Genomic DNA, 24,792 nt, shown 5'->3' on the forward strand with positions numbered 1-24,792 from the left:
TATAACTTAAATTGTTGTGGTTGTAGTTGGGCCTGTCACAATAATCAATAAATCAATTATCGCATGATAAATTAAAACAAACTCAATAATCTCCAATTTTATGATTTACTGTTTCTCTCTTTCTACCAACAACTGGACGATAAAAGTCTCCAGCTTGGAGTTTTGGTCTCAACTAAACGATTTTTTGGAGGATAATCTTGTTTCCAGAGACTTAATAATTCATTTTATTAGTTGTTTCTGTTGTTTTGTTGATTTGTTTTGGATATTTAAATGTTTTCCAGTTCCAGTGTTTAAATGTTCAATAGAATTTAAAGTTTATTGATCTTTGTGAATGTTTTCTTGCATTATTATGCCATTATTATCATTATATTACTGACAAATTGTCTCAAAACAACAATATTATTGTTTATCGCAATAACTTCTGGGACGATTAATCGTCCAGAAACATTAGTTATTGTGACAGGCCTAGTTATACCATTATCTATACACTTTATATGTCCTTAAAAATATAAACTAGTTTGTTTTAAAACAGTTGAAAAACAGTTTTTAATAAACAATATACTTTGATGAGTACCGTCAACGAAATCATACATATCAAATAAGTTGGTCAATGTTTCATTTATTTTGGTTCAAAAGCAACTAAACGGGTTTTTAGTCTTGATTTAACTCAGAGTTTTAGCTGTTTTGTGGTTTTCTGGAAGTTTGTTCCAGATTATTTAAATAAAATCTGAAACTTAAATGAAATTTTATCATTTTGGAAACCAGAAAGTTTAAAGATTAAAATATCTCGATACTCATAACTGACACATCTGGTAGAGATTAAACTTTAATGGGTTTTTTGATCATTTTAGTGCGTCTATTTCCGTCCTCTGCTGTTATAAGTGGTTTTGCTGTTTATTTAATTGTACTTGTAGAAGAAGACGACGGTTGTCTCCCATTGTACATTCAGTGATAAAACAGATACAGTTGATGTGATTTATTTTACTTCTCCAGGTTTAAAAACCTCAAAGCTGAACATGGAGCCACAAAGGCATCAGTTGATGGTAAATAAGCTGCTTTTTATTTTATTTGTCTAAATCCCAGAATTGTAATTTGTATCTGTCAGCATAAAAGCTGTAACTTAAAACAGAAATTCACTTTTTGAGAAAAACAGGTGTTTTGACATCTTGTATTTTCTCCGTAACCAGACTTTTATGCTGCCTGAATATTTCTGGGTTTTTTTTTATTTTTTTTTTTTTTTTAGCAAAATTAAGATTTATTGTGTTTTACGTCAGTAGTGATTTTAGAGGCACTACTTTATGTTCTCAGGCATTTATAATTTGAATATTTATAAACAAATATTCATGAGTAACTGAATGAACACTCCACAAACACAAGATCTTACCAAGTCTAGTTTCTAGTGCAAATATCTTAATACACTTGAAAAAAGGCAAAACTATCTTCACAGTAACTTAAGATAGTTTTAATACTTGGGATATTTAATAGATGTATTTTATTTAATAAATCTTATTTTATTTTATTTAATAAATCTTATTTTATAAGTCTTGTTACAAGTTAATTTGTCTTCCAATAGAACAAGTACTTTTCCATCAATATTAAGGAATTATTTACTTAAAACAAGCTGCTATATCTTACTAAAAAAGTTACTTTTCAGTTAGTTTTTAATTATTTCAAGTTCACTGAGATATTTTCACTAGAAACTAGACCAAATATATTTGGTAAGTTCTTGTGTTTTTGCAGTGCAGATATTTTTCAATAGATATTGTGTGATTAGAAAGCTGTAGTTGTACTGCTGGTATGCAAATTGTTAAATACTTCGATGTTTATGAGCTACAACTGTTAATATAAAATATCCATATTGCTGACTTTGCCTCTCTACAGGATAAAATTGCAGCTCCAGATGACTACAGAGAAAAAACGTTGCCGTTGTCTGCTGATGACTGTTTGGACGTGACACAGAGTCGCACCGTACACATCTCCACTAACATCAAACCGAATCCGCTCCAAAACGACAACATGGCGCCCTCATGCGAGGAGAAATCCATCAGATTCTATGCAGACGACGTCACAATGGATATGACTCAGTGCCTCACCACGAATATAGCCACAGATTTAGCATCAGACAAATTTACATCCTTACTCAGTTTATCAACACCAAACAATTGCACCGCTGATTCAACAATGATGACTGATGGATTTACAGTTTATCTGGAAGACAACATGGACATGACTGAAGCTCAGACAGGACGCATTTTGGAAGCTGAAGTGAGCGAAGAAATGCTACATAAACACGAGTCCCTTCAGGCTGTTGTACCCACTGAAGCTACGCACCGCCAAAGTGTTCATGGGAAGACAGAGAGGAACTTACATCAACAGCATAAAGAAGGATTCGGCGCATCAGATTATACAGGTGACGTAATGCAGACAGTTTTATATTTATTATTATTATTTGACCAAAACGTGTTTAGAACTAGCAAGTTCTAAAACATCTCCAGGCATATGAAATAACAAGGTAAACCACTAATTGTCAACATTAAAAGTGTTGACAATTAGTGGTGTAATCCAGTTTAATGTAAACTGGATTTCTGTTTAAATATTTTTTTATGTTTACGTGCAGAAACTTCAACAAAGACCTCTCTCAAGACAATAATGCAAAGAAACCAGGTGAGATTAAAGTTTTAAGTAAATTATATTTGAGTGTCAACTTTTTTTAATGCAGTAATTTTCCATTAAAATTTAATGGAAAATTCTGTTTCCTCAGGTTGAGTTTGAGTCTAAAGATGACGGCAGAGAGAAAACCGTGAGATTTGACGCAGCTGATGTCTGCATGGATGTGACTCGATGCAACACAATGGACATTAGCAGTGATTTACCATTTCCAAACCAGGATTTGGCTGCAGATGGAGAGAAAACCGTAAGATTCGGTGCAAATGATGCAGAAATGGATGTGACCAAAAGCCACACAGTAAATATTCTGAGCGATTTACCTCTGCAGTCTTTGACAAATGTGGCCTTACCTGCAAATGGCGAGAAAACGGTGAGGTTCAATGCAAATGACGCAGCAATGGATATAACGAGAAGTCACACAGTGGACATTGCTCATGATTTAAATGTGCTTGTACATAAAAAAGAGGATTTCTTACCTGCTGAAGGTGAGAGAACACAGAGGTTTGGTGCAAGTGATGCAGAAATGGATGTGACCAAATGCTACACGGTGAATATCATGAGGGATTTGCCTTTGCAGTCTTTCCCAAATGTGGCCATTCCTTCAAATGGAGAGAAAACGTTGAGGTTCAGTGCAAAGGATGCCGAAATGGATGTGACCAAAAGCCACACTGTAAATATTATGAGGGATTTCCCAAATGTGGCCGTTCCTTCAAATGGAGAGAAAACCGAGCATTTCATTTCAAATGAAGCAGCAATGGATGTGACGAGAAGTCACACTGTCAAGATTTTCACCGATGCAAAAATGGCCTTAAACCAAAACGAGAACTTGCTGCCTGCTGGTGGAGACAAGACGGTGCGGTTCAATGCAAATGATGCAGCCATGGATATAACGAAAAGTCACACTGTGAACATCGTACACGATGTAGACCTGCTTCCACACCAAAACGTGGACGCTTTACCCGCTGATGGTGAGAGAACCGTAAGGTTTGGGGTAAACGACGCAGAAATGGACGTGACCAAAAGCCACACAGTAAATATTAGGAGGGATTTGACTCTGTGGTCTTTTCCAAATTTGACCATGCCTTCAAATGGAGAGAAAACGGTGCGGTTCAGTGCAAATGAGGCAGCCATGGATGTGACCAGAAGTCACACTGTGAACATCGTACAAGATTTAGACCTGCTTCCACACCAAAACGTGGACGCTTTACCCGCTGATGGTGAGAGAACCGTAAGGTTTGGGGTAAACGACGTAGACATGGAATCGACAAAAAGTCTGACGGGGAAGGTTCTTGTGAATTCAAATGTGTTGTCAGACCAAATTGCTAACCCGCTGTCTGCTAAAGAAGAGAATCTAGCTTGGCTGGCAGCAAATGATGTTACTATGGATATTACCCGAAGCCACACTGTAAGCATCGTGACAGATTTCGACCAGATTACGGAGTCTTCTCCCACCGACAAAGAGAGGATAAGCAACACCTTTGTGGATGAGACAGGAAGTGACACAAAAAGCATTTCGAAGAATTATAAACTAGCGTCACTTCACAACGCCGAATTGTTGCCGAAATCTGGAGAGAAAACCACAAAATTCACAACAAATAATGCAACTTTGAATATGACTCACTGCCCTAGAGTAAATATTGTTAATAATCCCCTATTTCACCCTGTTATGTCAGATCAAAACTCTGAGAACATGAATGATACCCTCACTATAAAGGAAATGGACAAAATGGACAGTGGAAACTGTGGTCTGGATTCAAATCCATCTCCATCAACACAATCCGATCTGTTTCAGACGAGCTGTGCCCAGGTTGAGGCTAACAGAAACACACCATCATGTCCAGACTCAAGTCATTCCCTCCGTAAAACACAGGAACTCGACACTGGTCCTGAAAATGAATCCTCAAGCTTGGGCTCAAATGTGGACAAGCCGATAAATAAAACCAAAACCGACACTGAGGAAATCTGTGCAAGCGTGAATCAAACTGATCCGTTGGCGTCATCTACAGATGATCCACCTCAAGGTGTTTCTTCCAAACAAAACCCTCATTCAAAAAGTTTCAAGGAATCGGTGTCTGATGAACCTCGACCTGGAGCAGAAACACAGGCTGTATCACAGAAGATGGAAAGCTCACCCAGTAACGCAGATCAAAATGCCGTTGTTCCGTCTTCGCGGATGTCCAGACGAAAGAGTTTAGCCGATCTCCAGTCTAAAGTGAAACGCTTGAGCCAGTTGATAAATGCGGCTCCTGATCCTCCTGCCGTGGAAACCTGCACAGTTTCATTGCTTCATCCGGATCCCAGTCTGGAAACAAATACCAATGATGCAGAAGCAGAACCACTTTCTGTTGCAACCAGTTCAACTCCTTTCAGCTTAAAGACGAAACAGCTGATGTCAAGGCTGTCAGTGGGAGGCTTTAAACCAAAACTCCCTAAAAGAAACACAGCGGATGACTTGAATAAATCTGCTATTAAAGAACCTACAAAGACATTCACTGTCAGCGTACCCAATCAGCTGAGCCAATTTGACAAATTCACTGATATTCACGATGAAGAACTGGTTGACTGCGAAGATTTTTCTGAAACGATTGACACAATGACTCCTGAGAAATTCTCTAAGAAGGACAACTCGTCCGATCAGTTCTCCACGTTTCAGCCTTTGGAGGAAGTTTTTGCTTATATGGACGACTTCATGTCCAGCAGCCAGAGACAAAAGAGGTCTCTGCTGGAAAATGAAGACGAGACAGAGGAGGATGAGAAGAGGAAGAAGATGTGCACAGAGTTTGCTGAACCGGTATGTCAGAAATAAATGAATATTTTTGTTTTTAGGTTCCTGAAATTGCTATTTAAATCTTTTAAGTTTTATATGTATATTATACTGAGCAACATTAATGAAGTCAAAGTGGCAATGAAAGCAAAATGCCTCAGAATATTTTCAGTTAAAATCTTAAATACTGTGAGGCTCCACAAAAGACTCAAAGTTCTTAAAGGGAACTGATTATGCTAAATTCACATTTGTGTCTCATCTGCTTAAAAAAACAACCTGGTGCTTTTTTTAGCTGTAATTAAATGACTTTTGGTGTCTAGAAAATAAGTTGTTTCAAAAAACCTCCCAAATATTGACTAACATTCAAGGGCCACTGGGCCGTTTCCCAGCCACCCCACCGAATCCCAGCACTGTTACCTAGCAACCCAAGCAAATCTCCAGCACATTTGGTCAGCTGGTTTTACCACTGTATGCTGTACAATGGCTGCTGGAAAAGAGAAGTGTTTTGTTGTTTTAAAACAGAGAAACCTTACTGGATTTTTGTTAGTTGTAAACGAGACTCTACTTCTGCTTTTCAAAGTGCCTTTTTGCAGCCACTTTCAAGTGCGAGTGTAAATGTTGAGGGGGCGTGGCCAGCAGCAGTTTTTTTTATTTTGGATTTAAAGTGACAAGAGATCTTAGGAGGTCAAATAGGCAGAACTGAGCAGATGTGAGAACAATTTTGTACACAAAATGGAATGAACATGTTTTATATAGTCCATAGACTGTTTAACAATGCATCCTTCGTAGAAATCAGATATTTTACCCTAGAAATCACCTCCAAAACAAGCATTTTCCCTACAAAAAAACAATGGTATTACAGGTTACAATAAAAAAAAGTCTTAGTCTGTTTTTCTTCTTCTACATCTTGTTGGTATAAAAATCACTTCTTGCTCATCGTTTCTTGTTTAATTTCTCCGCAGGCGTCTCAGTCTGATGTTGACGATGAAAGCAACATGGCCGCTGCTCGTACGCAGACCATCGGCTCCCCCAGCAACATAATTAGCAGATGTGAAATTGCATCAGAGTCAAGTAAGATGCCACAGTTTAAAATGAGGGCATTGATATTCTTACTCATCTGTTGATTTTTTTTTTTTTTGTAATTCTCACTTTTTAATGTTTTTCTAGCTTTCAAACACAGCCTGTTTGAATCCCAGCTTGAAGACTACAGCAGCGATGGACAAAAAGTATGTCCTTTAAGACAAATTCAAATTGAAAACGTGATTTGAAATCGTGTATACATCCGTTATTGTCTCGGTTTCAGAAACTCGAAGATGGCACAATTACAGTCTTGGAGTTCTTCAATCTCTTCAGCATAGATTTTGTCATCCATAATCCTCGGCAGAGCGTCCTTCCTGGCAGAGTACGGTTCTTTTTTTTTTTGTATATTCACATTTACGTAATCCAAGCTAAATTTTGCTTTGATTGTTATTATTTATTTTGTTCTTGCAGCTTCTGGAAAACTCGGATGCAACGGCATTGGATTTATTAAAAGATAAACATATAAGCCGTCCTAAACAAACGGTTTATGAGGCAGATGTCAAGTCCCTCACAGAAAAAGTGGAAGGGTTTGTATTTTTATTATTATTATTATTATTTTTTAATTTAGACAAAGTTAAACATACCACTTTGCTCAAGGTTCAATGTTTTTGTATTTGTCCCTTTTCCAGGCTGAAGTATCGAATGCAAGATTTAGGAAAACCTCTTAAGACTGTAAATAGATCTTTGTGGGAGGAAGTGAATCAATTCACAGAGAAAGAGGTACTAAAGAATGAATCTTATTTGTTTCATGGGTCCGATGGTGAACTTCCACAATTTAATCGTGTGCGTGCAAGAAGGTTGACTTCATTACAGGTTCACTGTATTTATTTGAACAACAGAGGAAATCAAGTTATTGGTTAACGTCAGTCCAGCAGCTTCTGCCCCTAAACATTAAATAAAATATAATAAATAATCCTAAACAAACTACAAAACAATAGCTCTCAATAAGCAGTTAAGCTGTAAAATTTTAACTGTTAATAATGTTAACAGTTAAAACACAAAAATTTGCAAAATTACTCATGAAAAACACTGCATATGATTGAATTTGTCTAAAATATATGCAAAAGACACAGAGCTGATCCTAATACTCAGCAGTTACAGAATGGCAACAGAAAGAGGGGGAGGAGCTAACACTTACCGGTTGCTACGGTAACCACTAACTGCCAAGAGCAGAACAGGGGAGGAGCTAACGCTTACCGGTTGCTACGGTAACCACTAACTGCCAAGAGCAGCCTAAAACCTTGTTCCATGTGTGACTTTTTTCTTTTGCTTTCGTCACCAGCTCAAATCTTTCGGCGCTAAGCTAAAGGAGAGAAACAACTTCTTCAGAAAAAACAGCAAAGTTCAGAGTCACGAAATGAAGGCGGAGCTCTACGCAAACCTTGTTCGAGTTAATCTGGTGAGGCTCTTTGCAACAATATCGTTAAGGTTGCGTGTTCAGAAGCTGTTTTTATTTTATTTCTTGTTTGTTTTTTTCAGGAGGAGCAGCAGAAACTGAGGGGAACAATCAGTCAGGCAGATGAGATGATTCAAACTCTGGACGGCTGCATCAGCGAATTGGAAGCAGGTACACATCGGAAAATAACAACCTGCAATTATTACGCTCCAAACAACATATTGTGAACTCTACTTAAATAATGAGAGTGTATTTAGTTTTTCACACACAGATTTAGCTTTATTTTAGTAAAAATGAAATATTTAGTGTTTCATACATTGAAATTAGATAGACTATCAGGGAGAAAACAGCATTAGAAAGGACAGGTTGATGTGTTTTCCTTTTCCTACAGAACTGGATGCAGTTGTGGAAAAAGGCTCAGAAAACAAACCTAGTTTAAAATCACTACAGGAAGGTAATTTGTCATAAATCTCATCTACTTTACTTGTTTTTTTCTAACTTATTTGAACCTAAATAATGAAATTGTGTTTTCTTATAGAAATGTCAAAGGTCACTGAGACTTTGGCTGACCATGAAAGGTGAGTTAAGATTATTTTAGTCCTCTTACCATGTTAGCTTCTTAGAAATTTTCTCATATTCAGTTTTAATGTTGTTTATTGAGTCTAACAAATACTTTTGGTTTGTTTTAGACAAACATCTGAACTGGATTTGGAGAAAAAGAAGAATTCCTGTGAACTAACGAAGCTGAAAGCTGAAGAGAGGAAGCTGGAAAACTACATCGACGCGCTGAACATGTCCGTTTGTTTTCAGGGGGGTTCATGCTTTTGTGTCAGAGAATATTGAAGATTAATTTGATTTATTTTATCAGGCTGAATGAATGGAGGCTTGAAGAGAAAGACGACAAGAAGGACAACTGTTCAGTTTTCACATTCCTCCATAAGACCTTGTTCCTGCGGTTGGTGTATGAAAAGACCAAAGGTGAGATTTTTTTTTTTTTTTTTTTTTTTTTTTTTTTTTTGTTATTTCATAGTCTGATGCGTAAATATTTAGTTAAATTATTACTAATTTGAAATGGGGTTACCATGACCAGTTGAGAAAAATTTGTTGTTTGTTTTATTAAATGTACACTCTGGATGGGTGTGAGAAAAGAAAACGAAGCTTGAAAATTTTGTAGGGCTGTAATATGCAAAATGTCACAAATTTGTAACAAATTGGGGGCCAAAACTGTTGCGTTGAAAATAGTTGAGGGTTCGAATTTTTAATTCTAATTCTTCTTTTAATGAAAAATTAATTATGTCAAAATTTCTTCTTTTTTCAGCTAAACACTAAACCAAATACACATTATGATACAACATTGTCTAACTTCAATGTATATATATATAGAACTCTTGATAACAAGACATTTGTCATTCTTTCTTTAAAAAAATCTTTATTTAGCTAAATTTAACATAAATCTTCTTTTGATGTTTTGTCTTATTTACTGTCAGATTAAAGTAAAAGCAAACAAATGCTGAATAGCTTCTATTTTTAACATGAATTAAAATTAATTTTATCCATTTGTCCATCCGTCTGATCATTCATACTTTCTTCCTCTTCTTTTCTTTACATTATTTTTATTTATTCTTACTAAAAACATTTTATTAGGAAGCTTTATCTAATATCTTTTTTTTTTTTTAAGGAAACGATGCTGACAGCAAATCTGAGAGGAAAATGACAAACATCAGCTTCAAGTTTAATCTCAGTGGTGAGAAAATAATCTTGTTTATCTCTAATCTGTCCCTGCATTAATTCAATCTGACCATGATTGTGTTTGTTTCTAATTTTGTTTAAAGCTTTATTTTTTTCCCCCTGACAGATGAGAAGTCGCAGTGTCACGCTCGTCTAGTTCATAAACTAGTCTCGCAGTTCATCGAGGGAGAGTCTGACTGGGTGGAGAAATATCCCAGCAGTGGGCACGTCCCAAAGGTTGGTGTGAAAACGCACGTTTGCTTTTAAGAGTTACATTCAGCTGTTATAATTCCTGCTTAAACTTTAAAAACAGATAAAAGTAGGAAAAATCCGCTTTAGGTCATAGATGATTAGACTGATTAAAATAATAGCACATAAACCCCCTTGCATGATGGTGTGTATATCGGGAAATTTGACGCATGCGCACAACGCTGAAAGAAAAAAAAAAGACGATTCTTTTGCATGGACTTGGTCCAGTCCATTATTGTCGCGCTGCCGCGGTGGAACAAACTGAAACCTGGAGATGTAGGTATTATTAGTTTAGTGCAGTGCACCACAGGAAAGGAAATTAACGCAGAAAAACAACTCAAAACCACTTTTTTCTCTCGCTCTGTTTACTAAGTCGGCTACGCTATACGCAGACTCGTTGCCACAGCAACTGTCAACAACACCACTTTTCAGGATTCAGCACCGAAAACAAGAAACACTCAAACGTTTTCCGCACAAAGAACAGAACATTCAGTCCGTTACAGTACTATGTTTTCAGGCTTGATGCGATTAGCAATAGGTGAACTGTGGTATATTAGCTATCGCTGCTGTTAGCTAAGCTAACACTGCGGTGTATGATTAGCTAAGCACGGAGATTGAGGGTGCGTTCACACTGCAGCCTGAAGTGACTCAATTCTGATTTTTTTGGCAATTCCGATTTTTTTGCCGGGGCCGTTCACACTGCCAGTAAATGCGACCTGTATGCGTTCTGCAGTCTGAACGAGCAAACGACCTGAAACGGCCTTCTACTGCTTGCGCAGTAGAGGGCGCAATAGCGTCAGCGTTCTCAGGGTTCTGCCAACCACCATAAAAAGAAGAAGTGCTCAATGTTTGCGGAAGTAAACAAGGAGGCTAACGGTGGAGCTTAGCCTACATATTTGAAGTTGTTGTCCGGCCGGAGCAGCATATTAACAACTTAATCCTCACATAATCCGTCATGGTTGTTGTTTTTCTTCCCACTTGCGCATATCAGGACGCAGAATAGTGAGATTTGTTGAGAATCAGTGACGTTCAGTTCGGATGAAGGCGACCTGAAGTTGCAAGTTGACGTATTTTGTCCGTTTTTCTGCAGCTTCTCCAAGACGTCAGCTTGGTGGTGAGCCGCTGCCGCCTGGTTGGCGAGGAGCTGCGGCTCCTGAAGATGTGGGGAAATCTTCGCTTTGATATCCTCCACATCAGCTGCTCCCACACCCAGTAAGTCTCACCTCCATTACCAATCAGCATCAACCATTTAAACCCCCAGTTTACTGCAAACACCTACATATATAGATTTTTTTTTGTCGGACTGTAGAATTTGGCTATATGAAGAAAACGGACATTCTCAGTTTTACTTTATGCCATATTTTCTGTCTTGATGGATGAGTGTTTTGCATCATTTTAAAAGCAAAGTTGCGTTACATAATGCCTCTAAATTTTGACCCGGTTCCTATACGTTCTGGAAACATCATCATAAACAGTACTTTCTTTGCGCCTTTCTTCTTCTAGAATCCACGTTGTCTTCAGCAGTCTGAGAAAGCTTTCCAAGTTTGAGGTCGTCTTCGGTGTCAGGTTGACTGACCAGATCTGCGTCTTCCATGTGCAAAGCTTTAAAAACCTGATCGGAAACACAACGTAAGTGAAGCAGAGATGGAAATCAACAGGTCAAATTCAGTAAACTAGTAAAATGATGAAATAATTTATGGATAGAAATGACATTGAGAAAAGATTTTCAACCTGTGGCTTTAGTTCATTTTCCTTTTTCATCACAATTGTCCATTCCTTGGCTGGAAAAACAGTCTCATAGACTTTATTATTTAGAAAACTTCTTGATCAGAACTGATAAAAATGGTTATTGTCTCATCAATTAATTGTAAAGATTTGGTAATTCAAACATTTCAGTTAAAGTGCATTTATATTAAAAATCTAAATCAGAGCATTTTTTCAAGATTATTTCTTGCTTTAAAACTCCTGAATCTTCTCCACAACATTGATTCAGGTTTATTGAAGTAGGAAAAAACTTAAAATACAAATGATAACAACCCTTGATCTCACTGTAACATTTCAAACTCTGTCAGAACCAATTAATTTTTAATAATTGTGGTTTATTTGTAGGATCCAACAGATTGAGGAAGTTGTGGCTTCGCTCAGTCCAGGAAGGGACCTGTTTACCAGGATCATCAAGAAAATTCATGAAACTCTTCTTTCGTAACATCAAAATGTCTCAGATCGCATTTAGGTCCCAGGTTATTGTAATCAAACATTGTAAATATAGAAATTAACGACATGATACTTTTGGCTACATTTTATAAATAAAGCAAATATAAATATGTTTCACTTACTTTTTTTTTTCACATGATCAAATAAGTCTTAACTGTCTGTGTTTAAGTTTCTTTGTGAACAAAGCTTGGTGCATTGTGTTTAAAAATAATGTAAAAATTTGGCCTTTTCAGCACAAGCAGTGAAAACATGACATGTATTTTAATGGCAGCATCTAAAAACTGTCAAGTATTATGAAAATTTAAAACAAAACTTAAAAATTATCCTAATAAAAATTGAGCTTTATTTGATTTTCCTTAGAGATTATACTTTGTTTCCACTTTCTCCTGTAGTCTGAAAACAGTCTTCTAGTTTAGTTAGATGTTGAATATGTACATGTTACACCTCTGCCAAAAAAACTCAGAAATTTTGAGATTAATTAAAAAAACTGTTCTGGGAAACAAACAAGGTAATTTATGTTTAAAATTTGCTAAAAAGAAACTCATAATTTGAGATTGTCAGAAATTTTCTAAGAAAAACGTGAAATTTCTAAGTTTGAGAAGTCTAAAGTTTGCTTGAAAAACTCAGATTTTGAGATTTTGAGTCAGAATAAACTTGGAAATTTATAAGTTTCAAAAATTTTCAACTTTAAGATATTTTCTCAGTTTTAAAACTTTAAAATTTTCATCAGTAATGGTAACCTTTTTTCTAGCAAATCTTTTGACTTTTCCTAGTGTCTGAAACCAGCTCTTAGTTTTACTGCATTTTGAGCTATAAGGACCCTCCTGATGGAGGCAGGATAAAAATAACTACACATTGTTAACATATTATTTACATGTTATTTCCTCTCAACAATGAAATATCCACTTCAACAATGGAAGATCCACTAAGAGTCACACGCAAGGGATTTCCTGGCTAATTTCCTTTGCTGATTCATATTTTGACTGTTATTCAAAATTCATATTTTGCATGTTTATATACTTCCAATTGGTTTTCTACTGCTTCTAAAAACAGCCGTAGCGTTTTAAAAAGAAAGGACAAAAAAACAGCAGTCCCAGCGGCACTCTGCCCGTTACCTAGCAACCCCCGAGGCGCTCTGCCGTCACCTAGCAACCCGAGCCAGAGCTCCTGCACGTTTGGACATTTGTTTTTACCGTTGAACTGGAGCAAAACCTGACGGAACCGGATAAAGAAGCAAAGAAATGGTATATAACTTTATATTTATAACTTTGATTGATTTCATGATTAATTTTTACAGGAAAAAGTTGGAGGATTTGCACAACAAACATGAGAGGAAAGAAGTTATGGAAGTTTTTCTTTTATTATTTCCACTTGAATATGCATAGAGTCACAGAAAGATTGAAACATACACTTATCCTAATACATATCTTAGCAATAATCTACACTACATTGCTCAGGATAAAAACAAAATTTTACTAAAAAAAATACCATGAATCTTAGCTGCAACTTTCCCTATTAAGGTATCTGATGTTTCATTGCATTTTCAGAAAATTCAGAAATTCAGAAAAGGCATTCTTATTGCAAAAGCATAAAAATAATATCCCATTTAAAATAAAATACAATACAGAGCCAGAGGTTCCTGGTTTTATTTAATTAAATTTCAAAAATACTTTATTGATCCCAAAGGGAAATTAAATATTGTTGTAGCTCAGATTTTTCAAAGAGTTATTGTATATGGTGATTATGGCTGTTGGCAGGAAAGATCTCTTGTAGCAGTCTGTATTACAGCGAATCTGAGAAAGCCTCTGACTGAAGATACTCCGTTTTCCCAAGACAATGAACAGGATGATTAACCTGAAATCTTTAGAAATGTCTATCTTATCAAAATGTTTTTAATCCTAGTGTATAAAATCAGTATCAGGAGACAGAATTACAGTATTTTACATGGATACTCTGTACACTTTTTCTACTGGTTGCAGTTTTGATTTCTCTGTCCCACCACAGATCACGTGTCTTTTTGTTTGTCAAAATTCACATACGGGTTCACAACACACTCCAGTCCAGTTTTAAGAGTACTGATGCTGGTGTTGGAGCTTCCAGAGTTTCCCTTGGCCTTGGCGCTGCCTGGTCCGACTCGGGTTGTCTTGTAGTAGTAGATGAACAGGAAGAACCCTGGCAGACACAAAGACAGGACGATTCTCACTAAGTAAAAATATTAAGATGATCATGATACCTTTTATTTATAACCACCTTTTTAAGACAAGTAAGCTATCTCTGCAGGGCAAATTTAAAACAGTAGAAGAAAAATGATTGCATTTAAGTGTTATGAAATTTGTCCAACTGAAGGGAGAAATCAAAAATATATAAAGAAGCATTAAATTGCATAAAGCTATGCATGTAAACAGCAACATTTTTTCCAATTTCTTTTTCCTTGAGCTCTAGCTTCCCATGGACAACACAAGCAAACCTTCTTAGTTTTGATTTAATCATTGCTTATTCCATAACTTTATCAGCTTTACTAAATTCATAGGTTGTTGAAATGTATACATTTTTATGCATTTATTCAGCAGGTGAAAAAGTCAGTTTGTTCAGACCCAACAAACTGATCATTTTGTTGATGTTACACCACTTTTTATTTTATCAATACTCTAAAAATCTGAGTAGTTTTTAATCTTTGGTTGCTAAATCCATTTTCTGCTTTATATTCTAAATGGAAACATTGAAACCAAACATGGGTTTCCAATCAAATATTCATTACGTCTTCTGTAGATACCACTGTAGTGTTTATATTTAGCGAATACAACTTCCCCTTTATGTCTTGACAGTGTCGTAAAACGTTATCAAGTCCATAAATGCCATTAAAAACTATAGTAGAACATATTAAATCCTTTTAGCTTAAAATATTTCTTTCTCCACCACATTTTTAAAGGTCTGAAAAGGCTCCAAGTTCACCAACATGAAATTATAAAAAAAAAAAAAACGTTCACACTTATTTGTATTATGTAGTTAATGTTCAACATTTTCTTTAATGTACTAGGGCTGGACAATAAATCAATAACACTTTATATAGTGACAGACATATGATCAATATTAATAGATAATACGTCTCAATGAAATCCAGTCCGATATCACGCAGCATTCTGGGGGATTAAGTCAGAGAAAAGACCAAGATTGGTGGGAACTCACTCACTCTTTGGTTACCTAGCAACAACTTGTTAAGTAACTTGTGGTTGCCTAGCAACAACCTGTTGAGTAACTTGTGGTTGCCTAGCAACAACCTGTTGAGTAACTGCAACTGCAGCAGTTTAAGTTTTTGTCACTGTGCCTCATACCTGCTTAAAATAAAAACATTGAGTGGAAACTGTGAATAAAACAGGAAAAGTCACACCACCAGTTTGATAATATGTCAAATATTTAAAAACTAATGAATAATTATTGATATTGACTGATATGAAATGCCAGTTATACCTTATACTTTTTTCATATATATATATGAAAATATGTCTTTCTCCTGCACATTTTTAAGGTATAAAACAACTTTAAGCTCTAACATTTGTAACACTTTATCTAATTTATTTATTTATTCTTCCATGTACTATTTACCACACACTCACCCGTTTTATGTACATGTTAATTTTCCTATTTTAAATCTTAAAGTTTCTTTAAGCTCTATATTTTTCAAGTGTCAAGTGAATTTGTTTTACCAGTGAAAATAAAATGGTTAAAATTCTCCATTTACAGATAAAAAGACACATTTTACATTTCTATCTTATAAAAGTGGCCGACTACCATTTTTATGAGCTAAAAATGTTGAATTTCATGCCCCATGTAGAAATTAGCGACATGTTTCAGCTGAATACCTTGAAATGAGTTGAGGATTGTGAAAATGTAGGTGGCTATCATCCGAAAGGAACCGTAGGCGAAGAAGGCGAAGCCCCACGTGACGCCCAGCTGACAGCACAGACCCAGAATGATCACTATTTTCCTGCCACTTCCTGTTTCCTGTTGGTTCGCTGCTTTGCTTCTCTTCATACAAAAGAGCCAGGATAACATGATGACGACTGTGGTGAAGGTGAAGAGGAAGACCACCGCATAGTAGCCAACGTTGACGATGTAATGGATGTTATTGTCGTTAATCCAGCACCTGTGAACAGTAAGATTAATCAGTTTGACATAATAACAATGTAAATAAGACTGCATGTCATTCAATGATGTGTTAGTCTCACATTGCCACGTCGTTCGCAGGATTATCAGTGTAGATGGTCTGTTTCCCATATTTCTTCAGGCTGCCGATGATAATCACCACTATGCTTGGTAGAACTGGAAAAGCAGTCACATATAAAAATTAAGTAGCAAAATTCATCTCATAAATTGTGTATTTATCTGTTTTACAAATAATCTCAAGTTATGACAAAGTGCTATATAATGATGCGATTGGTTTCCAGAAACTTTGATGGATCTTTCATAAATTTACCGAGTACTTTCCAGCAACTTTTCTGAAACTTACCAAGTACTTCAATGTGACTTTTATGAAACTTTACAAATATTTACCTTAAACTTACCAGGTACTTGTTAGGTTATAGCAAAGTTCTTGTAAAATAACCTCCAATTTGGACTGATTTGACATTCCCTAACCACAGTTGAAGAATTTGGCCTCCCAAATTGATTCAGATGGAAAATGTTAGGTACAACACAAAGTATTTATCTTTTAATAATGTTTTTTGCTTTCTTTTTGATTTCATAGTAAGTAGAACCACAAAAGTCCATCAAATTTTACTCAAAATCCACCAAAAAAGCTGCATTAAACTAATAAAAACTCAATACAACAAAGGTTTTCAAAGATAATAAGTAACAGTAAACAAGGTAATTTAAAAATAATAACTCTAATTTGGTGAACCTTGACCTCTTTCGACATAACCATTTTGGCCCATGTGATAAAAAGTTTGAAGTTTGCTCAAACTACCATAACGGTAGCTGGTAAGTTTAATGGCAAATGAAGGAAAGTACCTGGTAAATTTAATCAAAGTTTCATGAAATCCATAAAAGTCCTAGAAAAGTAAAGCACATAATGATTCCTGTAGATTTCAGGTAAGTCCTGGAAGGTCAGGCTTTATTATCGAAGGATGAACTCACTCCAGGTGGTGACAGAAACTTTGAGCAGGTAGCGCTTTATTGCGATATTCCCTCCTCGGTACAGCTGCAGACAGAGGTGGAAGCTTTGTGCAGCAAACCAGCTGAAAGTGGCCAACATGGAGTAATGCATCACCGCTGCCATTATCTCACAACCCACATCGCTGTTCAGCTTCGCCACAAAGTGATTGATGACGAAGGTAAAATTCAGCAGGAACAAGGCACAAACCAGGTGGATGAGGATCTGTGTGGAAGTACTGGCCTTCGTCTTCCTGTGAGGACACAATAATTAACATAATTATTTAGTTTACCTTTTAAGTATTTAAGTAGTTAGATGTTGGTACCATCTGGATGTGGTGCTGTTTGGTACCTTGCAACTATATTTTCAAATTCTAACCCAATCTAAATAAAGACTTTAATTCAAGCTGATTTTCTTGATAAAAAATATTATTTATTGATACTATAGGGAAATAAGTTTAAAAGTGTCATTTTAAGTTTAGACTACAGAAAAGCCTTTAAAATTATGTCTAATTTAAAAAGGAAATGCATTTGCAGATTGACTGGTGAATGTATTTTAACAAGCTATATTGAACTTCAAATGCATTTTCCTTGCAGGTATGGCTCCATTTCAGCAGAAATAAAAACATATAAGAATTATTGCCCAGAAACATTTTTACAACAATGAAAAACATTACCCAAGCACACATTTCACGTTATACAGCAAATTTGTGTTGTCGGACTTTGCAACAAAAATATGTGGAAGTGTACAAATTACAAATCTGCAAATTGCAAAAGTGATAGCTATTACTAGCTTCATAAGTAGCGTTTGTATGAACCGTATGCAATGTTTTGAATTATATGCGGGAAATTCCCCCATAGTATTGGTATTGTTTCAGTAGAGCAGAAATTTGCTGAGGTACTTCAAAATAACCGTCAGCTTGTCGATGTTGTGATTCGGTTTCGATAGGTCAATCTTTTTCAAACTGTGGTCCGCGGGCGCCCCCCAGTGGTTTGCGAGGTACTGCATGTAAACAACCGTTTATTTGCCGTCACGTGAGCCAAAGTGCGATGCTACAGCTAGCTTACCGAAGGATTGTTTTAAAAATAATAATGGATAAATGGCTTAAGACCTGGTCACTAAAAGGAAAAGCTGAATATACCGGTTAAAAGTTTCTCAAGGTGAGTTTCAGAAATTTTATTTTCGAACATTATTACGATACATAGCATGCTACGCGCTATGTTGCGAGAAGATGCCCATGCTAATTGGATCTTAACACCTATAATAAAATTAATTGCTGAAAGAATGTGTATGTTTTTGCCAACGCAACTCAAGTCTATTTTTCTTTTATTATGTTTCTAAATTACAAATAGTACTAAAATGTTATCAGTGCACACAACACTTGTAGTAAAGAACTTGTTTGATTTGCATGTGTTTTCTCTTTGAAAAGCTTAGAATCCATACTTCCAGAATCTGTAAATAACTCAAAATGTCCTGCATAGTAGTAGTAGTTCATGGTTTTACCCTGGCCTCACATTTACAAAACAGCGCTACCTTTCACATTAGGACGAACAAAGACAATGATGTTTTCATTTCAAGTTGTACATATTAAGATGTATTATTGCGAGGCAGTTTCGAGTTAGGTAGTCAGTGAGTGTTTAATAAATGAATTAAGTGATTCTTAGCCTGAAAATGTTTGAGCAACACTGTTCTACATATACTGATAAAAAGGTGGGTGATGCATTTGCATGCTGTGCTACATTTGTTTGAGGGAGTTTTCAGCTGGACCCCAACAACGAAGCCAGTATTCAACATTTACATCTACCTGCTGTAAATAGTTCAGACCAGAACTCACCACAGAGTTTCATTGGACCAAATGGCCAACTTATTTACATAAAATTCCAAACATCAACCATAATGAAACAGCAACTCCATTGATTCAAGAGTTTTTACTATAACTGCTGTTTTTATTTACTGCTACTGCATTTGTAATCCTTACAGCTTTTACACTCACTTTCTTTTCCTTGTAATCTCATTATTTCACTGAAATAAGTTGAATTTCCAACCTGTGAACTTTTTTTATTGCATTATTATCTGTATTTTTATGTTTTATCACAGTATGTGACACCTATTTCAGCTTAGAAATGTGGAAAAGCTCTTCTACACTTCCAATTACGTTGCTTCTAAGTCGATATAAGTTATAATAATTTTAAGTGGACGGGTTTCACAATTTAAAAAAAAATCTTAATGCTTTTCTTTGAATTTTGGTTGCATTTCCAGTCAATTTCTGCCAAGAGAAGATATTTATTTATTTGTTTATTTTCTTATCCATTCAGGTTTGATCTTTGAATCAATTAAGAACAAAAAACTTTAAAGTCCTTCACAAAATCTAAAGGTTCAACCACCAAGAATACAGAAAAGTTTGACATTTTCGAGATAAGGTACTAAGACCTTTTTTAATTATGTTTGACCATATTGAAAATGAGTATTTATATCTGATTCCTACCTTATCAGGCAGTACATGAAGAGGATTATGCCGAGAAAGAAAATGGACAATCCGCACCCAGCCTGCGTGATGATGGTGAGGATGTTCAGGTCAGAGCTGGAGATGGTTTCATTTATGGGAGTCTGTAAGAAGCAAAAACATTAAAAAAACACTTTTAAAAATCATTTTATTACATGATTTAAAACTGGTAACGGGAATATGTAGTCAACAGGAGACTGTATTTGAGGGTGGTGGTGATATTTGGCTGGAATCCATGTTTTTATGAATGATTAATAACTGACCATCAGGATAGCAAAGAACGTCAGATGTGAACATCGGCATTTGATGTGGCTTCCATTCACAATCGTTTCACATCCTTCATCAGTCCAGTTTGGTTTACTTCCTGTAAGACAGGAACAAATCAGAACAGTGACGATGAATTAAACGCTTTCTGCAGCTTCCATTTACCATCTGAAAAGAAATATGTTTTATAAAACCAGGAAGTCAGATTGAAACATTTTATCATAATCAGGCTGCAGTTTTAACTCGGATTTCAGGCAGTCAGAGGCCAAATATTGTCAGCAAGTAGATTTTTTTTTTTTGTTGTTGTTGGTTTTGCTAAATATTAAAACTTCAGTTAAAGAGGTGAAACTGAAAATGTTTTCTGCTTTGGTTGAACTTGCCACCAGATGTTGACTGCAAATTTTTTATTTACTGGAAAACAAATCCCAAGTTTTAAAAACAAATGAAACAATTTGTCTACTAATTCAGATCTCTTTTAAAGTAAATACTCGTATTTACGCACCATTTCTTATGTTTTAATTAAATGATGGACTGACTAAAAAGCTGTTTTAAAGTAAAGAGTTTGCCTTAAAAGTATATTTTTTTAATTTCTATTTTCCTCTTGGCATCCTGTGTTGGTAAATAAAATATGAAAATGCTCAAACCAACTAGCTATTGATTGGTCGTATTCAGAATTTAAAAAAATTAAAGTTACCGTTGCCATTCCATGAGTGACAAGATGGAATCTGTTTATTCTGCAAATAAAAACAGATCAACATTAACCAAGTGCTTTTTTTGTTTTGTTTTTAACTCAGGCAGCCATTTTAAAATTTAAATATCTGATTTTTTAATGAACTCACGAAAGCTAGCTGCTTGAAATTGATGTCTATTGTGTCAGTGAGGTTCTTGATTTCGGCTCCCATGTCAATCGCGAGAACTTCGTTTCCAAGTAAAGTGCTGTTATTCTCATCCTGAAAAAAATACAAGAAACATAGCAACTTCCTTTAAAAAATGGGTATATTATTAAAGAAAATGCTTTTCAAACCTTTACCTGACTGATATTTAAGATCCGCAGAACAACTGCAAACGGTACGGTGATGTTTGAGCTGACTGCTTTTTGAAAAGCTTCTTGAGACACGGTGACAGATCTGGAAAATGTCTCCAGAGTTCCACTGTCTTCTATGATCTGTAAGAAAAAGTTTTAATGTCTATAATATTTTGTTTATTCTAAGTTCTTTTAGAGGTGTGCCGATCGATCGGCCACCGATCATAATCGGCCGATTTCTGTGAAAAAGTGTCTGATCGATAATCGCCGATCACGGTCTCTTGTTGCCGATCACATTTATCTCACTTCGCTGCCTATTCTCCTCTTTCCTTCTCACTGCGCAAGCGCAAAGCAACAAATCCTGTCTGGAACCATAACGCTGAGAGTGAACGGGGAAGTTTGCGTGTTGGGGCGGAAAATTTACCTCGGGGGTGAAGCCCGTCAAAATGCATCAACACAACAAATCTGATATGACATTTAAAAACAAGCACTTGACGGAGTTTGGCTACATCGAGGCTCAACGCAGGAAAAAAATGGCATCCGGACGGAGCGGCCAGATAGCAGGTAAAGCAGCGCACAGCTACCAACACTCACCTGGATTAGCATGAGGGTCAGAAAGCTAAACAAATAACCTGAAAAATAAGTAAAGTCTAAGAGCTGGCGATGTAAGATGCTGGTTCTGCTCTCGCTGTTGAACCGCCTTCATTCGCTACTGGTAGTGATATTTCACATACGGAGCGCCATTACTGCTCCACCCGGAACGTCAGCTTAAAGCCACAGCATGTAACGTAAACAACAACAAAGATTTCACATATTAAAACTTAAGCTATGTCCAAACATGAGAGATAATTCATGAAAAAAGAAATAAGTAATAATAGGTCTCCTCTGCCTCCTCCTGGGTTCTGCAGAATTTCTCAGAAACAGCCAATCGGAATCAGGAAGTTTTGATTCAGTAACTCAATATTGTTTATTTTGATGCAACCAGCATTTGACTTTGAATGAATGTTTCCCTCTTTTACTAGACCTTATTTGATATAGGCAGTTTGGGTGAGACTTATTTGACTCATGTATAATTTAGGGTCTCTTGGGTGATCGGTATTGGCAGCAAAAACCTGATCGGAGCATCCCTATTAATAATCTACATAACCATAAACAAGGAAAATATGTCTATAATTTAAACAGAAACTATGTAAAAAAAAAAATTGAAACCGCTCAAGTTTGAGTCTGTATTGCATTATTAAAGATAAATCTAAAAAACTAAAGCAAACAAACTGTACAGAGTTTTTGCAGAAGATTTAGATTAACCTGTGTGAGAATAAAATGAAAGTAATCCACTTACTTTTAGGCTTTCTTGTGGGTCTCTGTAGGCAAAGGAAACTTGATCCAACTGTTCAGGGTCTGTTTTTTTCACGATTATGCCCTCGATTCCTTTCCCCACTGACAGTTCAGCTGACGTCCCGTTCATTAGGGATATTAAACTCTGCATTTTACTCATCAGTTCGCTGTGAAGAGTGAAGCATGTTTATGTTAATGTGTATTGTACTTTTTACACTTACAGACTTGAACAGAAACCATCTGATTTCTTGTTTTGTAAAGCTTTGACAGCACGATGATAAAAAATACAGCCGACAGACATTTTGTCTTAAACCGTGAGTCACTACAGAAAAAGAGTTTGTGCCATGTAAATTATAATAATAATATTGAAAGACTAGATTGCTGCAGGTTAGTGGAACTTCTGTACAGCAGAAAAAATATATATTTTCTATAAAAATGTAAATTGGTGAGATAACTTCTGTTAGCTTGTAAAGATTGATCTATATAACTGAAGGAAAAGAAGTAGGTTTGGAAACCTCTAATGGACTTTCTTGAAAGTAAATTAACACAGAAATAAGTGTTATAGTATAAAATTAGAGCCACAATGAGAAAAGTAAAAAAATGAAATTATGAGAATAAAGTCATAATAAAATTTAAGTCTTAAAATATTGTGCCTTTATTATTATATTATTTTGACTGTTCTCATACAAGTTTATTCTTGTAATACTACTTTATTCTTATAATATTATCACTTTATTTTATGACTTAATCTTGTAATTTTATTAATTTTTTATTAGAATGGCACTAATAATCTCTCGTATTGTAGTCTTTTTCTTTTTACAAGCACTGTTTTGGTGCAAGATTATGAGAAAAAAAATCTAAATAAATCTAAAGACAATATTCTGAATATTAAGATTTTGTTTTATTTTGATCAAACATTTTGTGGTAGCCCTGAATGTGCTTTGTAAACTTAAACTTCAGCACAATAGTCTTCCAAAGAAATGTGTATTCTTCAGGAATAATAACACAACGTTCTGCAAGGAAGTGAGCAGTATATATATATATATATATATATACTGTGTGTGTGTGTGTGTGTGTGTGTGTGTGTGTGTATAAACTCACTCTAAATTTAAGTTTAGAGTGAGTATTAGCTACTGAGGAATGTCTAGCCGTGTGAAAATGTAAATTTAAATTGAATAAAGTAAAGTTTCTTACACAGCTGCAGATGCATCAACTCCTCCGTCCTCGTTTTCCAAAGGCTTTTCCAAAGGAATCTTCACTTCAATCTTCTCATCAGGCTGTTTGATCGGGTTGTCGCAGTTCACACAGCTGATGTCTTTAGTTGCGTTTATTGTGTACTTGTCCTCATACGCTGGTGATGAAAGCAGATAATGGAAAACACATTTAATACCAAACTTTCAAGAAAGAAAGAAACTTTTTACATTTATTTCTTTAATACTTTTTTTCATTACTGTATTTTATTTTTATTATTTAGCTTTTAAAATTATTATTTTTTAAGTTTAATTCTAATATTATTATTATAATTAATATATATTATTTTGTAATAATAATAACTATTATTTTTATTTTAATGAAAAAATAAAAATAATGCATTTTTATTATAACAAAATAATAAATCAATTGTGAAGCTTGTTCAATGTGTTAATGAGCTTATGAGTCGTATCAACACTAAGTTAAAATGTTACATAACGGTACATTTTAAAAGTGTTTACAACAGGATTAACTTAACTTCTGCAACTAAATATAAATGTAAATGAAACGTTTACAGTGTCTTAATTTAATTAGAAGAACTCACTCATAGTTTCACAGTAGGCTTTATTATATCCTGCATTACTTCCACAGAGACTCTTTGTGTACACAGGTCCTTTCTGGATACATGATGCAGCTGCAATAATCAGAAACCCAACATTAACCCAATAAAATGAAAGGAATTGGAAATTCATATTAATGACTTCTTTGAAATCAGACATCTGAATTAATGAGTGAAAAAGTAATCTATGTTCTCCAATAGAAGAAAAAAAAATTTGGCTTCAGTGTATTTTATTATATTTTTTACTCCCAATTCATTGATTTACCTTTTCATAGAAACATGCTCAAACAGGGTATTTGTTTGAAATTACCTTGTAGTGTCTTAGAGCAGTTTCCACCCATAATGTATAGTGTCACATTATCAGTTTTCACAGATTCTTTTGGGATGTAAAGCAGGAGATTATTATCTTTTCGTTCTGCTTGTGGCCAGTTTTTCCAAAATGTTTCTGTGGATTAAAAATAGACATACAGTGTTAAGAAATGCTATTGAAGGTTTTATAAAAAAAAAAAAAAGCAATTGTATATTGTGAACATTAAAGTTCAAAAGTTACTCACTTTGTTTACTGGAGTCTTTCTGCAAAAATATTATGCAATTATCACTTCCTGTGGA

General features: G+C 35.3%; 2 protein-coding genes across 3 annotated transcripts in view; one reads left to right on the forward strand and one right to left on the reverse strand.

Annotated features, from left to right (window-relative positions):
- Positions 1–12,216, forward strand: part of LOC103155892 (uncharacterized) — a 17,810-nt gene extending 5,594 nt beyond the window's left edge. The window contains exons 13-33 of one of the 2 annotated variants that reach the window (XM_016667707.1): positions 994–1,043; positions 1,882–2,410; positions 2,618–2,664; positions 2,762–3,651; positions 3,901–5,458; positions 6,394–6,502; positions 6,599–6,657; positions 6,735–6,833; positions 6,923–7,038; positions 7,141–7,231; positions 7,794–7,910; positions 7,991–8,078; positions 8,299–8,361; positions 8,446–8,485; positions 8,597–8,701; positions 8,776–8,885; positions 9,586–9,651; positions 9,763–9,872; positions 10,975–11,096; positions 11,388–11,513; positions 11,994–12,216. In XM_016667707.1, the coding sequence (XP_016523193.1) occupies positions 994–1,043; positions 1,882–2,410; positions 2,618–2,664; positions 2,762–3,651; positions 3,901–5,458; positions 6,394–6,502; positions 6,599–6,657; positions 6,735–6,833; positions 6,923–7,038; positions 7,141–7,231; positions 7,794–7,910; positions 7,991–8,078; positions 8,299–8,361; positions 8,446–8,485; positions 8,597–8,701; positions 8,776–8,885; positions 9,586–9,651; positions 9,763–9,872; positions 10,975–11,096; positions 11,388–11,513; positions 11,994–12,090 (4,592 nt within the window). In that variant the 3' untranslated portion in view covers positions 12,091–12,216. Of the gene's footprint in view, positions 1–993; positions 1,044–1,881; positions 2,411–2,617; positions 2,665–2,761; positions 5,459–6,393; positions 6,503–6,598; positions 6,658–6,734; positions 6,834–6,922; positions 7,039–7,140; positions 7,232–7,793; positions 7,911–7,990; positions 8,079–8,298; positions 8,362–8,445; positions 8,486–8,596; positions 8,702–8,775; positions 8,886–9,585; positions 9,652–9,762; positions 9,873–10,974; positions 11,097–11,387; positions 11,514–11,993 lie in introns of both variants that reach the window. The other variant, XM_007577811.2, reaches the window with a different exon arrangement.
- Positions 12,217–13,854: 1,638 nt separating this feature from the next.
- Positions 13,855–24,764, reverse strand: LOC103135134 (adhesion G-protein coupled receptor G2-like). The gene is made up of 14 exons (XM_016667750.1): positions 24,738–24,764; positions 24,494–24,628; positions 24,169–24,258; positions 23,568–23,724; positions 22,378–22,540; positions 21,045–21,179; positions 20,854–20,964; positions 20,709–20,748; positions 20,014–20,114; positions 19,733–19,854; positions 17,232–17,500; positions 16,325–16,418; positions 15,959–16,242; positions 13,855–14,270 (listed from the first exon to the last, which is right to left on the reverse strand). Exons 2-14 carry the CDS (start codon positions 24,522–24,524, stop codon positions 14,104–14,106), a joined length of 1,764 nt encoding a protein of 587 aa, XP_016523236.1. The 5' UTR covers positions 24,525–24,628; positions 24,738–24,764; the 3' UTR covers positions 13,855–14,103.
- Positions 24,765–24,792: the final 28 nt, after the last annotated feature.

Source organism: Poecilia formosa, unplaced genomic scaffold (genome assembly GCF_000485575.1).
Source record: "Poecilia formosa unplaced genomic scaffold, Poecilia_formosa-5.1.2 Scaffold1, whole genome shotgun sequence".
Taxonomy (NCBI): domain Eukaryota; kingdom Metazoa; phylum Chordata; class Actinopteri; order Cyprinodontiformes; family Poeciliidae; genus Poecilia; species Poecilia formosa.